This window comes from Zootoca vivipara, chromosome 4 (genome assembly GCF_965207765.1).
Source record: "Zootoca vivipara chromosome 4, rZooViv2.hap1.1, whole genome shotgun sequence".
Lineage (NCBI taxonomy): Eukaryota > Metazoa > Chordata > Lepidosauria > Squamata > Lacertidae > Zootoca > Zootoca vivipara.
Genome location: NC_142587.1, coordinates 77,201,129 through 77,215,915, shown reverse-complemented (window position 1 = coordinate 77,215,915; position 14,787 = coordinate 77,201,129). Strand labels below are relative to the sequence as shown.

Below are 14,787 nucleotides of genomic sequence, written 5' to 3'. Positions count from 1 at the left end.
ATAGAAAAGGAGATAGCGATCAAATGCAGCCTCCTGGGGATTGATGCAGCTGCCGGGAGAGGCAGGGGCTGCAGCCGAGTGCTGCTTCGCAAACAAACGGGGGAAAGTACTTAGAACCCAGAGAATCCAGCTGAAAAACACGAAGCAGCAACAGCAAATGCACACACACCATCCCAAGCCAGCACAGTAACCAAGTCCCAAAAGCAAGAAAGGACTCAGCAAACACTGTTGCGGCCGGCGTTGCTGCTGCTGACTCGGGGAGCTCAGTGCTCTCTTCCGCACAGCGCCTATCACTATGGCTTATTTTCGGGGTACGGTTTATATTTCTCAAATGCTTAGAAATGCTGCTATGGCTTATTTTATGACTACGCCTTAAAAAGAGGGAAACACGGTAGAAGCGTTAGGTCCCTGACTCTGTGGCGCAGTGGGTCAGTGCGTCTGGCTGTTGATCAGAAGGATAGTGGTTCAAGCCCACCCAGAGACGGCTGATGGCAAGATTCCTGTGTTGCAGGGGGTCGGACTAGATGGCACTACGGGACCCTTCCCAATTCTACGATTCTATGAAAGTAAAAGAGGTGCCCTTTAGATAAAGCAGTTGAAGGTCCTGACCTGGTGTGATGGACTAGGAGAGAGTGGGACATGTATAATAAACCCGTTTGGTTTGGGAAAGAGAGAGGGATCTTAAAAAACTTAACTTGGCAGCGAGACCCAATTAAATCTTGTGGTACTGTCCTGTGATCGAGCGACATATTAAATAAATAAATAAATACTAGCAATAAAACACTTCAGAGGCAGGATGTGGCTAGCAAGGTCAGAAGAAGGAAAAAGCAGAATCATTTGAAATAATTCAGTGTGGCAACTGCACTTTGGAACTCCCTGCCTATTGATGCCAAGTGGGCACCTTCACTGTACACTTTTGGGTGCCTGCTAAACACATTTTTGTTCAGACAAGGCCACCCAGGTGCTTAGGAAGTTGAGGTCATTTTAATCTGTTTTGGTTTTCTTGGATTTTATTGTTTTAGCTTGTAAAACGCTTTTGAGGTTTTTTGGGTTGTTTTCCAATCAAACAGTGTATTAAATTTTATGAAATAAATAAATTGGAGCCAGATAGAGTGCTTTGGGGGCTTGAGGAATAGTTTGCCGAGGAGGAAAATAACAGCTTTGGAATTGCTAAGAGCCCAGCAAGATTTGAACAAAAATCCATCTAGCACTGCATTCTGGTTTCTAAAGTGACCCACATGATGCTTTTCAGAAGCTTGCAAGCATATCATAAAGTCAGGCAACAGGTTTTTTCCTGTTTTTCAGCAACACAGGACATGGAGTTCTGCCTATCAAGGCTACCAGCCATTTACCGTATATGCCTATTATCCATGAACATCATTGCTTTTAGAGCCAACCCAGGTAATGGCAGCTAATTCAGAAAATTAATTATGTGTCATGTGGAGAAGTACTTAATTTTGTCTGCTCTGAAATCTACCATCCAGTTTCACTGGGTGATTTATCATTAGGTGTATAGATTGGGGATTGTCCCACCAAGAAAGATACTACTGCTGGGACTTGGCATAGGAAAGAGTGGTATATGCAGCAGCAGTGTCCCCCAAATTTCATCCCAATATTGGAAGGTCTAGTATTGTTAGGCAGTTTGGAAAGGTGAATGAAATGGCTTTATTTAGGAAACTGGCCACTGTGTTCTGCAGATGAGTTGCTCTCATAATTAAATATCACACAATTCGGTGCTACTTATGCAGTGGAGGATAAGATGGTTGTTAATGTGCACTGGGGCTGGCTTAAGAGAGGTCCCTTTGCTCATTCTGCGTCACAAACCTTTTGTTCAAGTCATCCTTTGCAAGATAGAGAGACTAGGGAAATGTTACACAGTTGGCGCTGTGGTTAAACCACTGAGCCTAGGGCTTGCTGATCAGAAGGTCGGCGGTTCGAATCCCTGTGACGGGGTGAGCTCCCGTTGCTCGGTCCCAGCTCCTGCCAACCTAGCAGTTCGAAAGCACGTCAAAATGCAAGTAGATAAATAGGAACCGCTACAGCGGGAAGGTAAACGGCGTTTCCATGTGCTGCTCTGGTTTGCCAGAAGCGGCTTTGTCATGCTGGCCACATGACCTGGAAGCTATACGCCGGCACCCTCGGCCAATAATGCGAGATGAGCGCGCAACCCCAGAGTCGGTCACGACTGGACCTAATGGTCAGGGGTCTCTTTACCTTTACCTAGTAGATTTCTTAAGAATCTCTAGGATTTTCTGAAGTCAGGAGTTAATTATCCAGTAGGTGGCAGTGACAGAGTCTGTGCTGGCTCTATTACACTACTACACCATTAAATAGATATTAGATGTACTGTATCTTGGTGCAGGGAAGACTCAATGCAGGGAAAACTGGTTTAATCTGCAATGCTCATCTATAAGGGCAACATGAATAGACTGAAGAAGTTGCATTTCTCTTCAGCTTGGTTGTTGGGCAGGCATCCCCAAACTGCGGCCCTCCAGATGTTTTGGCCTACAACTCTCATGATCCCTAGCTAACAGGACCAGTGGTCAGGGATGATGGGAATTGTAGTCCAAAACATCTGGAGGGCCGAAGTTTGGGGATGTCTGTTGTTGGGGAACAAGATTATCCTTGGTACACTTTCTGTTGTTGAACTCTGGCTGGCTGGGGTGGGGGGAACATGTAGTAGGGGCTAAATTAAATCACCTAGAGTTACAGCAACAATAGGTTTGGCACAAGGAACACTAAGAGCAAAATGTCTGTTGTGATTTCAGTTTTCTCTATCCCTTTCTTTGCAAAAGTCCTAAACAAATAGTTGACTTAGGAGTAATAGCTGAATCCTGATTGAACCATGCTTCAGATTATGAGGGGTTTCGTGCTACATGAATCTATGACAGGTACAATGCAGTTCACCTACATACAAGGTGGTTTGTTTGTGGCATATTAAATCTAATAAACACTTCACGTGATGCCTGCCAAAGTGCCCAATTATATGAAACTGGCAATTTTGAAGTGTTTATTTTGTTAATGGCTTGGCATTAAAAAACTTATCTTGAAGGAAAAAGGGTTGTCAGCGACACTTGGAGCACAGAATTTTTAAAGTCCTCATGAAAAATCACCAGCATTTTAGGGTGAATTTATTCTAATATACACATGTCCATGTGCAACCTCCCTTAATATACAGTATGCACTTTTGTTATACTGTATTTGTATTTTTCTGCACACTTTATCCCAGTATATGCTTTACTCAGCTGGAGAACGGCACTGCGAAATTCAGATAAGTGTGAATTTCAAAGGATAGCTGTGTTTTGGTTCTCATGTCGTTTCAGAAAGTGTGGATTTGGTAGATCCACCTTTAAATGCGAACTGATTCAAATTTCTCCACCATCCCTAGGTGGAGGTCTTCCTGCGCCCAGCCCAGAACAGTGCCATTAGCACAGGGTCCATATTTTGCCTGTGTGGGCCAACAAAAGTGCAGTTGATGGATTGTCCCAATCTGGGGTGTACCAGGAAGGGGCTGAACTAACCCCACCCTTGTCGCCTGATGACATCAGGCCCAATTGCTAAGTCAGTTCTAGGCTGCTATAACTGCAGGCTGTTTCCTGCGCACCATGTTCCACCCCACCTGGTGAATGCGGTGGTGGCTTAGCCCCTGAATGCACCTTACTGTCTTATATAATTTTCTGAGCATGTCTCTTCAGGTGGTTGTTAAATGACTCCATTTTATTATTGATTTACTGTAACTCTTTTTAGCTTAAGCCCCTTTTCCTGTAAAGCAGTTAGATGAATAATGTCCCTAATAAATACTGGCATATTTACAGAAACAAGGCAGTAAACGTAGCATCTCTAAGCAATAACATAGCCCAGCTACTATGTGGACCTAGTTCAAAATTCTATATCTATAAGACATCACAAGAAGAGTCCTGATGGATACAGTCCTTAATTTTGTTCCCCTAAAGGGTGGCCAGATGCGTATGGGAAACCCACAAGCAATAGCCCTCTGCCACAGTTGTTCTGCAGTGACTAGTATTCACAGACATATTGCTTCTGCTGATGGAGATAATGGATGGTAGTCAACTAAGTTTTACTCACAGTAACCCGATTAAAATTAATGGACCTAGCTAGGCATGCTCGTTAATTTCACTGGGTCTGTTATGAGTAAAACTTACCGTAGTTGAATACTAGCTTGGATTACTGCAACTTACTCTATGTGGGGCTGCCTTTGAAAAGTTATGAAAAACATCGACTGGCACTAAAAGCTGCAGCCAGATGGTTGACTGGGGTTGGTTATAGGGAGCATACAGCTTCCTTATTACGGCAGCTCCATTGGCTACTGGTCTGTTTCCAGGCAAAATTTGAAGTGCTGGTTATAAAGCCCTACGTGGCTTAGGTTCAAGGTATCAGAAATACATGTTCCCTCATATGAACCTGCCCAAGTTCTGAGATCTTCGGGGCAGGGGGGGACTTCTCTCAGTCCTGCCACCCTCAAAGGCACGCTTGGTAGGGGCATGGAGAGAGGGTCTTCTCAGTGGCTGCTCCCAGATTTTGGAACTCCCTAGAGAAGTTAGACTGGCTCCCTGTTTGCTGTCCCTCCACTGGCAGGCAAAATTGTATTTCTATAGCAGGCTCAGCATCCACTGTTGGACAGCTAGTATATGCTCTTAATATAAACCCTTTTAGGGGGTAAAAATAAAGAGTGCCTGAACCTTCAATTTTTTTTGGGGGGGGGATAGTTCTTGGATACCAGAAGGAGCACAACACTACTGACTTGCAGTTCACGTGGCCCAAGAACCAAAAGTGAAGCAATATCTCCTGTTGATAAAGTCTCCTTATTTGTTCATCTTGTACAAGGGATATCCTGTTTGCAGCATACTCGTTTATGTTTGGTATGTCGGCGATAAGCATCAAGGCCATCACTTAGCATGTCCTTTTGAACAAGGCTTTAAAAAATCTTCCGAAGGAGTTGCAGAGCTTTTAACCCCCCCCCCCACTATCCCACTCAAAATACTGGGGGTGGGGGTGGGGAAGAAACTTGTTTTTGTAACTGGTTAACAGAGATTTTAAGTATTCCGGCAGTATGGTGGAATTTCTGATATAGGAAAATTAAGTTCATTTATCCTAAACGCTGTACTTTTAATCGCATTATATTGTAGCACATGTAATATAGAAAATACAAAGTTTGATAACATCATAGAAACTAACTTGCTCATTGCATTATAAGCTCTTCATGTACAGTGCAGCTACCTCTAAACGATAACTCCCGTTCATCTCCTTCTGTGATCTACTAGTCTTCTACTTGCAGAATCATCTTTAGCATTAAAAATAATGCTCTAAAAGAGGATTAGACAAATCTGCAGAGGACTGGGCTATTAGTGGCTACTAACTGCAATGGTGGCTATATTCTGTTTTTGCTGTCAGAGCCAATGTGCCTCTGAATAACAGTTCCTGGAAACTGCAGGTGAGCAGAGTGTCCTTGCAAACATGTCTTAGTCATCCTGGGTTGCTCAGTTGGTTAGAGTGTGGCACTGATAATGCCAAGGTTGCAGGTTTGATCCCTGTATGGCACATTGCAGGGGGTTGGACTAGATGATCCTCAGTGTCCTTCCAATTCTATGATCCATCTTGCAGGCTTTCCACAGACATCTTGTTGGCCATTGTGAGAACAAGGTGGGTGGATTAGATAGGCCATTCACCTGATCTACCTGGCTAGTCTAATGTTTCTACGTAAGATTTTGCTTCATAGGCAAACAATAGTGCTCTCTCTATATAAAAAAATGTAAAAATCTTGAAAGTGTCGGCCACACTTTTCTCCGTAACCGCTTGACCGATCGTCCTGAAATTTTGACACAACAATCCAGGCCACTTCCCGAGGGTTGTTGGGGACAAAAAACCCCTCAAATTTCGCATCTGGGCAGGTAGAAACCTGATTTTCCACCAAGTCAAACAGGGCCCTCAAGTGGCGTTATACCCTCCCCCCCTCCTGTGAAATCTAAGCCACACCCACAAACCAAATGACATCATCAACCAAGCAACTGAAACCACCAAGGCGGCCATTATCAGACCCCTAGGCCTTTGTTTTATATAGACCCCTGCCAGGCCCCCACTAGGCTCGGGGGGGGGGGAGATAACCCACAGCAACACACTTGGGGGCACGGCAAGGGGTTTTTACTTTTTTACTTTACAATTTAGCACCACTACCTCCCCTAAATCCCCTACCAAATAACCACAAGACAAAAATAAATACCATCCTTCAAAACGTCATGAGATACACCGGTCACGGAGAGGGGACGACGACAAACAGAATAGATCATGGATCGGGACACGGGGCAGTCACCGGGATTAGCCACAACAACGCGCCACACCCACAAACCCCACCTCCGCCACGAGATCCTGTCAAACGGGGACGCTGAGGCTAAGGGGGATCTGAAGGGGGCCTATTACCAGACAACAGAGCCAAGAAATGGAGATACAGGGCGGAGGCCTCGGGTCATATTTAAATACTAGCCCAAGCCAAGGCCTCGCCTCTACTTTACAGCCTAAAGACTAGGCCTTGGCTCCATTTTACAGACTAGGCCTCAGCTCTACAGCCCTTTAAATACTATCCCAAATGGAGCCCTGGATGGGAGGTGGGGGGAGGAGGAGCCCAAATAGGTCATGGGCTGACGTAGGGTGGGGGGGAGCAACTGTCCAACAACCACCAAAACAGCCATTCCACCCCCAAAGCCCAAGCCCAAAGCCTCTCCCGGCGGCTGCATTAATAAACGCCTGGCAGCATTAGGTAGTCGTTCATCATTTCTCCTAACACGCACTTGGGGGCACAGCAAGGGGTTTTTGCTTTATAATTTAGTGGGCGTTGTGTCACATGCGAGGCTCCGGCGGCCATTTTAAGTAAGGGTAGTCGTGTCCCTTTTAAACTAGGCTTTACTGTGTTTCTCCGAAAATAAGACACCGTCGTCTTATATTTATTTTTCCTTACAAAACCCCCACAGTGGCTTATTTTCAGGGGATGTCTTATTTTTTTATTACGTGTCCAGCCTTGCCTCTTCCTTGGGGCCCTCCAGAACTGCGCCTATCACTATGTCTTATTTTTGGGGTATGGCTTATATTGCGCAAATACTTAGAAATCCTGCTATGGCTTATTTTATGGGTATGTCTTATTTTAGGAGAAACAGGGTATATACTACAACTGATTGCAACCCTCTGTGTCTTTTTTTAAAAAACAACAACCATGCACTTTCTCTCTCCAGTTTAAGTCCTCAGATATTTGCAGTGGCCATCCCCCACCCCATTTAAAATCCCCTACCTTCCCCTTGCCACTTCCTGGGTTTTTTATGGAACTGAACAACTCGGCTGCTTCAGAACGCGCCTTCTGTTGCCAGGCCCTTGCAGGGCCAGACAGAGGCCTGTGCCAGGTAGATAATGTGTCCCTGTTTTTAACCCTTTTGTTACTTTTTTCATTTTACTGATTGTGAATATGCTGACCGAGGCCCCCTTTAGATTCGGAGGCCCGCGCCAAGTGGCCCATATGACCCCCCTCTTTCTGTCTGGGCCTGTCTGTTGCTACGGGGCTGTGGGGCTTTGCTATTTGACAACCCCACATCGGGATTTTTTAAGTAGTTCTCTGCGTCCCAGGGCGCATCATCACCCCCGATCCTTAATCTAAATATATAGAAATGTTCACGATGCGTGCGCAGGGGCCAATGTATGGAGATACAGCGGGGAGGGGACAACAGAGGGCTCAGACAAATGGGAAATGGAACCCAGAAACTGACATTTCCTTCTCCAAGGGTGGGGGCCAATGTAGGAAGATAACAGGGGTAGGGTCCAACACTCCCCAGGGACGACAGAAGGCTCAGACAAAAGTGCATGCTGGGAAATAGAACCTAGAAGCTGACAGTTCCTTTTTGAAGGGTGGGGGCCAAGGTATGGAGATACAGGGGGGAGGGGCCAACACTCCCCAGGGACAACAGAGGGAAGGGTATCCTACCGAAACACAGGGATGAGCCGGGGTGGAGGGAGGAGGGGCAGGATACGTCATGGATCGGGACAGGGTGGGGGGGATCACAGGAAAGAACCACAGCAACGCGTGGCCGGGTCAGCTAGTGTTAATCATATTTAGGAGACACTTCAGAGTCTAACAAAAGAACAAGGGGACTGATTTAGTTTCAGCAAGGGGACCCCTTCATCCCTTCAGGGTTTTTTTCTCTCATTTGTTTATGCATATATCATAAGTATATTCCACTTATATAACAAAGTCCTCTGAGCAGTTTATGAACCTATTGAAAATAAATTCCAAAATCACTTGCCATGGTGAGCTGGTATCATTAGCCACTGGGTGAAGGGAGGAGCAGACTAGATCTGTCTAGCACTTCGTGAAACAGAAGAGTGTTTAGCATAGCTACTGGCTGTATGTATAAACAGTGGAAATCTCATGTTTGCCACTGTATAACCTGTTGACTGGTTCTTTGAGAATGTGATTCATGTGTATAACTTTTATATGGCGTCAGAGCAGCACGAAGTTAAATATTTAAACATCCATCTGGGCAGTATTTGAAAACATTAGCCCAACCTTATGTGCTTAATTTTATAATTTCAAGATGTGGAAGGAAAAAATCAGTTGAACAATTAAATTTAATTCATAGGATTCCCCCCCCCCCTTCTTTATTGTGATTTTAAAACTCTCCATAGGGACAGATTGCTTATTAACTCCACCCTAAGGCTAAAGATTGGGCAACGTAATTGCCTCCATGATCTCACCTTCTGTCATTCTTTACTACTTAACTGCATAACTGGACTGAAAAGTAACCAACTCCTTTTTTCTTAAAGTCTGAAAAAGCAGCTTAGTCAGTTTAGATATTTGCCCCTGCATATGTGTTCTCGGGTTTTGTTGTTAGCAAAACACACACCCTCAAATTGTGTACAGTGAAATAAATGTTGTCATGTGCAGGTAATGTAACCTAACTCCCAGTTGTCAGAAAATGTCAAATTCAAGAGATTGCTTGAGCTAAGGCACTTTGAAAAGCATTCCCATCTAAAATACTGCTTTCACTTCCTAGGTCAGAAAATGTAAAATTCTAGACGGGAGCTAAACACTGGAGGGTTCACTGCTTCTTATGCTAAGATTGTTCCTTATTTCTGGTTGGCAACTACTTTTCAACAGGGTCCGTACTTGAACTGAGCAAGGACTGGAGGGCCAAAAACATTAGCACACACCCCAACTCATGCACAAGCTGCATCACAGACAAACAACATTTTAATCGTTTCTTCCCCTAGAATGAATATCAGCAGGGGCTTTGATGGTACTCGCCTGTTACACATTACAGGAATCAGTAGGAGGAATTCAGACTGTTTCCCCATCATCACCATCTCTGCCTTATAGCATGAAATCATGTTGTCTTACCCGCCGATGCATTTTGCGCTCTTTCAGTTCCTTCTCTTTGGGATTGTTGCCAGCAATGACTGTGAAGACACCTCTATTACTGATGTGACCATCTCTGTTTCGTTTTGTCTGAGAAGTGCATGTTTTGTGCAGGCTCTCCAAAGCTGTCCCGCACATTGGTAGTTCCTTGAAAACATCTTTGTCCTCCTCCTCCTCTTGATCTTCTGACAAAGAAGCTTCTATGTTTGTCACCTCACCAATCTGAAGTTTGGAGTTAATCCTGTGCTGTGAAGATCTTAAATGTGAACATGTGCAAGCATTTAACCTGTGTTTTAATTGAATGGTTTCAGGAGCTCTGCCCGGTTTCTTGTCAGAGTTTGGTCTAGGAAGAAACTGGGAAGGGGGCTGGGCTGGATTGTCTGTGGCTTTGTAATTTGAGGAATATAATAATTCTCCATCCAGCTGGTTTTCCTCAGGCTCTCCATCAACATACAGCTGGACAGTAACTTTGGTAAGTTCCAAGGATGTTTCACTGTATGTCAAGTGAGACATAAATGAAGGTCTTGGAGCTGTTTCCAGAAAACAACAATGGATCTCCCCTTCTATTTCTTCTTTTATCTCCTCTGAAGTCTCAAGTGGCTTGTCAGTTTTAGCAGGCCTAGAGTAAGACATCACCTCCTCCTGATCAAATGGCTGCACTTCCGTTCCATCAAGTTTAATCCATCAGAGAAGGCCAAATTGCATTTCATTGCTGGACATCTTCTTATGCAGTCTTCCATTTATTTATTGGGAGCTACATTCTTTTAGTTACCTGGAGAAGCGCAGATACTATCCAAGACTTCTTTGTTCCTGAAATTCAAAATACTACATTAGAAATGTTACTGCATGTAAGCTCAGTCTTGAGATTCAAACCTTCAGGCTTCTTGGTAGACTTTGACCTTGTCATTTGTCCCCCCACCAAAAAAGAGAGAAAAGAAATGATAAACAAAGATACATGTATGCTTTGATTATTCAGAAGAACAGCATGTTGTTTAGAACACAGAATTCATCTTCCTGAGAATCTTGGGCTCTTTGGGGCAGTGCCCTATGAAGTGTTAGAGTATATACACCATACACATTTAAAGCACATGACTCTCCAAAGAATCATGGGAACTGTAATTTGTTAAGGGTGATAGGAATTGTAGGTCTATAAAGGATAAACTACAGTTCCCATGATTCTTTAGGGAAGTCATGTGCTTTAAATGCATGTTGAGTATGTAGCCGTAGACGGATAGGTGGCTGAATAAAGATGGCGCTAGATAATGGTTGGCTGAAGATGAAACGTTGACAAGTTTTCCCTCCTCTTTTTACATGTGTTGCTACAGAGATGTCATGATTTGTTAAGCCACAGTTTCCCTCTGGTATCAGAACCAAGAAACTGCGCATTACATGCTTCTTACAAACCAGTATTAGAAACCACAGTATTATCCAGGTTTATTGCAATCCGGGGTTGCAGGAAGTGATTAAACCATATAGCTTCCTAGATTGATTACTAGGGAAACTGTGGCTGAATAAGGCACATGAGAACGGAAGGGTTTGCTGGAGGAGGGAATTCTTAAGCTCATTGCTTGTCCCTGCTGCACCAAACCATAGTTTGTTAGACTGGGACTGGCCACTATGCTGTAAACAGTGTTTGCAACAGAAAAGACACTATGTGGCCAATTAAGTGTCTTTAAATACCCTCATACACTCCTCAGGAACCTGATTTAGGATGGCTGTTTCACAATCCACAAAGCATGCAATCTCATGTTTTCTTAACTAAGATAAGCTTAAAGCTTCCTTGAAAAAAGATCACAAAAAATTGTTAAACCCAAAAAGCACAATGCAGTTATTATTGTCTATAAAAAGATAATATGGGGAAATGATTTTGGGTACAGACTTGTCTTCATTTTATTAAAATAATTATCCCTGTGTAGTCATATTTAATTTAGGAAATATTTTTGACATAGCAAGTAGATCATACAGAATCACACATTTCTGCAACTGGATGATTATGTGGCTGCACAAAAATAAACATTTATAAGAGCACCTAATTCCATACATTGAGAATGGCATAGATTGAGCAGTAGAGCCAGTGAAATGAGTTGGACTTAAATTGATCTACAGTGAATATGACTAAATCAAATAGAACCCAAAGTATTTATTTTTAAACTAGCACTCATTTTCATATTATCCATTTGGTGTTTGTTTTTTTAAGGAAAGCATATTTTTTGGTTAATTATCGCTTGGTGGTATCTGTAAAGATAATTGTTCTGACAACAGAATCAATGTGTATTGATTACCTGGTACACTTTAGTTGTCGTTTTGCCCTTAAAAGTAAGTACACATGAAGGATTGTTATTTTTTACTTAACCTGCACGCTTGAAGCGATAGTTAAACCTGGCAGAAGAAACTGCAAATTAACTTTTTAACAAATAGAGCTTGTTAGTTTCCACTCATCATTTGATAGTTACTTTTGATTTCTTAAAAATGTTTTTATCGCCCCGAAGAGAAATAAACATGTAGAGGAAAAAAACCCACACAAACCAAGGGACTAAAAATAACGCATTTGTTATGGATAATTTTACCTGCTCTGTTCTGCAAGACAACCCCAAATTCAATTTTTTCCATGAGTGCAATAGTAGGATTCAGCAGCTGAAATATCTTCCAAATGTTGAGGCAGAACAGAAAGGGGGTATGAACAGATCCTTAACAAAAGGCATTTCAGATTGCTTGCTATACAGGAACTCTGTCAACAGAAGTATGTGTGAAAATCCCTGAGGCTAGAAACAGCCTTCTGCAAGCACTGGCCAAGTTATTCTGAGAAAGAAGACAGAAAAGAAGGGGGAAAGGGATGGGAAGCAAGCATGCTTGAAAGGAACAAAAAATCACTTCTAAAAATATAATTGTGACCTGATTCTTCATACTGTCAGGCCATTGCACGACCCCTTTTATCACTAGAAGCACCTGGAGTCAGTTTTCACACTGAATGCATCATTAATGTGTTTGCTGTCAGGTTTTGGACGAATGGCTTGGGAATTTCTTTTCATGCAACACTTTTTACATCTACTCAAACCAGATAAGAAACTCATGCAGTGGAGGGGGGGGAGCACCCTTTCCCCCACAGACAAATAAAAATGGGAGCGATGGACATGTTTTTAGTATTGTTTTTGTGGTGCTGACATCATGCAAGAAGCTGTGGGTGGAAAAAGCACGCAGCCAGAATTGATTGTGGATATGATCGATAGATTATGCCCTTGAAATTGCACGGGCCTTGAAACTAGACCGTAGCGGCCTATAATTAGGAGTGGAGGCTGGAAAATCTGTTGATTGGAAGGAGCACCTTTAAATATTTCAGGGGGTCTATTGCTGATCCCTGGAGTCTCCTGGTTCTGCTGATTTCCCCCTCTAAGCATATTAAGCAGTAAGAAGAGAGAAGAGACTGGTTCAGCTAGAAATCTAGAGACCTAGGAAGCTGCTTGGCTTATACCAGTTCAAACTAGCAGTCCATCTTGCTCAATGCTGTCAGCACTGACTGGCAGCAGCTCTCCAGCCTGGTTTCCCAGTCCAGGAATTGAACCATGGATATTCTGTATGCAAAGCAGTTACTCAACCACTGAGGGGCGGCCCTTCCCCAATTCTCGGCTTGGCTTTTCACTCTCCCTCTGGGTGGCAGTGCAGTTTGGGATCAGATAGATCGAGGGCAAGTGGCTGGCATAGCTGCCAAGTTATCCCTTTTTTAAAGGGATTTTCCCTTATGCTGAATAGGCTTCCTCGCGAGAAAAGGGAAAACTTGGCAGCTATGGTGGCTGGGCAGTGGTGAGGTGGGGAGTGGGCCCATAAATGAGCAGGCATTTTGCTCAGTGGTTCCCCAAAATCTGGAGCCAGCATGAGACTTGGTTTTGTCTTTGCACAATGAAAGTCTTTACCCACATAAGACAACATTTTCCATGTACTTGCTCTTGTCCCCATTTTATGTTGTAATGAAAAAGGCAAAATAGTTATAAAAAAAAAACCAACAACAACAGTCAGTTAAAGTAATAACTAGACCTGGCCTTTTTATGTTCTCTTCCGTATTTGGTGATGTCACTTCTGCGTTTGGGAACTAGAACCCCCCCCCCCGGTATTGGCTCCGTGCCTGGAGAGAAGGTGGTTTTCCTGTCACACACAGGTGGCCTGGCCTGCTCCTTTGGCACTGACTGCAAATGGAAGGTAATACTGCAAGGTTATAAGCAGAGTTCAATGGAGAGCCACAGTAAGCCGCCTCTAGGCCATCAGTTCACTTCCTACCTTTAAATCCCCTTGCCAAAATAAATATGGGGCTCTTAAAGTCTTTCATTCTAGCCTCCTTTGTAGTTTCCCCTCCAAGCTGTTGTCTTTCCTCTCTGCTTCATATTTTGGTTACCGGTAGTTTTAGGCAAGGCTCGCAACCAACGCCTTGTTGGCCTGGATGGATACAAGCTGTGCTATGTCCACTTTCAGGTCTTTAATCAGCAAACTCTTTTCACAGGTGAAAGCCTGCTCTGCACCAAACAACATCTGGCTTAAACCGAATGTGACAATTACAGATTTATCAACCTTTCAGGCATATTTCATAATTAATGTCAATGAAGTGCAATACAGGGAAGAGAAATGCCCGTCAGCCTAACGTCTTCAGTATTTTTCTCTCCCTTGACAGCCCTTTAGTAACAGTTTCCAAGTGTGCCTTATCATACTGTTAAGAAAGATGATGTTTCTCATCCTTTTTGATGAAGCTACACTGCATTCACAGAAGGGATATTACATATAGCTGAGAAGTCATTAATCCAGTGTTGACAGCGAAGCAGGGCAAATTTAATTTATTCCTTGGAGATTTGAGAGTGACTAATCTCAGGTGCTGACCCCAAATGACAAGTGGCAAGAATCCAGTGGCAGTTTTCAATCTGTTAGCAAATATATATATTTAAAAAATCAATAACTGTATTTGGTTCTGAATTTGGCTAGGACAAATGTGTATAGTCTGTATTTGGCTGGGGGTATATTCAGCAGGGCCGGCTCTAGGTAGAGCCCCAGTGGTGCGGCGCACCAGGGCGCGGGGCCGGCAGGTGGGGCGCTGCGTGGCGAAGCCGCGTGGAAACCATGCTGCACCCTGCGAGGGCGGGGGCGTCGGAGCGATCTCCGCCCCTCAGCGCCAGGGCGCCCGACCTGCTCGAGACTGCCCTGATATTCAGGCTGCTCTGAGCAATTTTGATAGCCTGGATATACTTAGCACCTCTGAGGATGTACACAAAGTTGCACACCATCACTTGGCCCAGATGCGACCTAAAAGGAGGAACATGGAGTTGGTGTAAAGCAGCTGCGAAAAGGCAAATTCTGTGTTAGGGATCATTATGAAAAGGATTGGGGAAATAGCCACA

At 43.8% G+C, this 14,787-nt stretch overlaps 1 protein-coding gene across 1 annotated transcript in view; it reads right to left on the bottom strand.

Annotated features, from left to right (window-relative positions):
* Positions 1–14,787, bottom strand: part of STARD13 (StAR related lipid transfer domain containing 13) — a 217,677-nt gene that overhangs the window by 184,482 nt on the left and 18,408 nt on the right. Inside the window, exon 2 of the mRNA XM_088668228.1 lies at positions 9,395–10,222. Coding sequence (XP_088524354.1) covers positions 9,395–10,045 — 651 coding nt within the window. The 5' untranslated portion in view covers positions 10,046–10,222. The remainder of the gene's footprint in view (positions 1–9,394; positions 10,223–14,787) is intronic.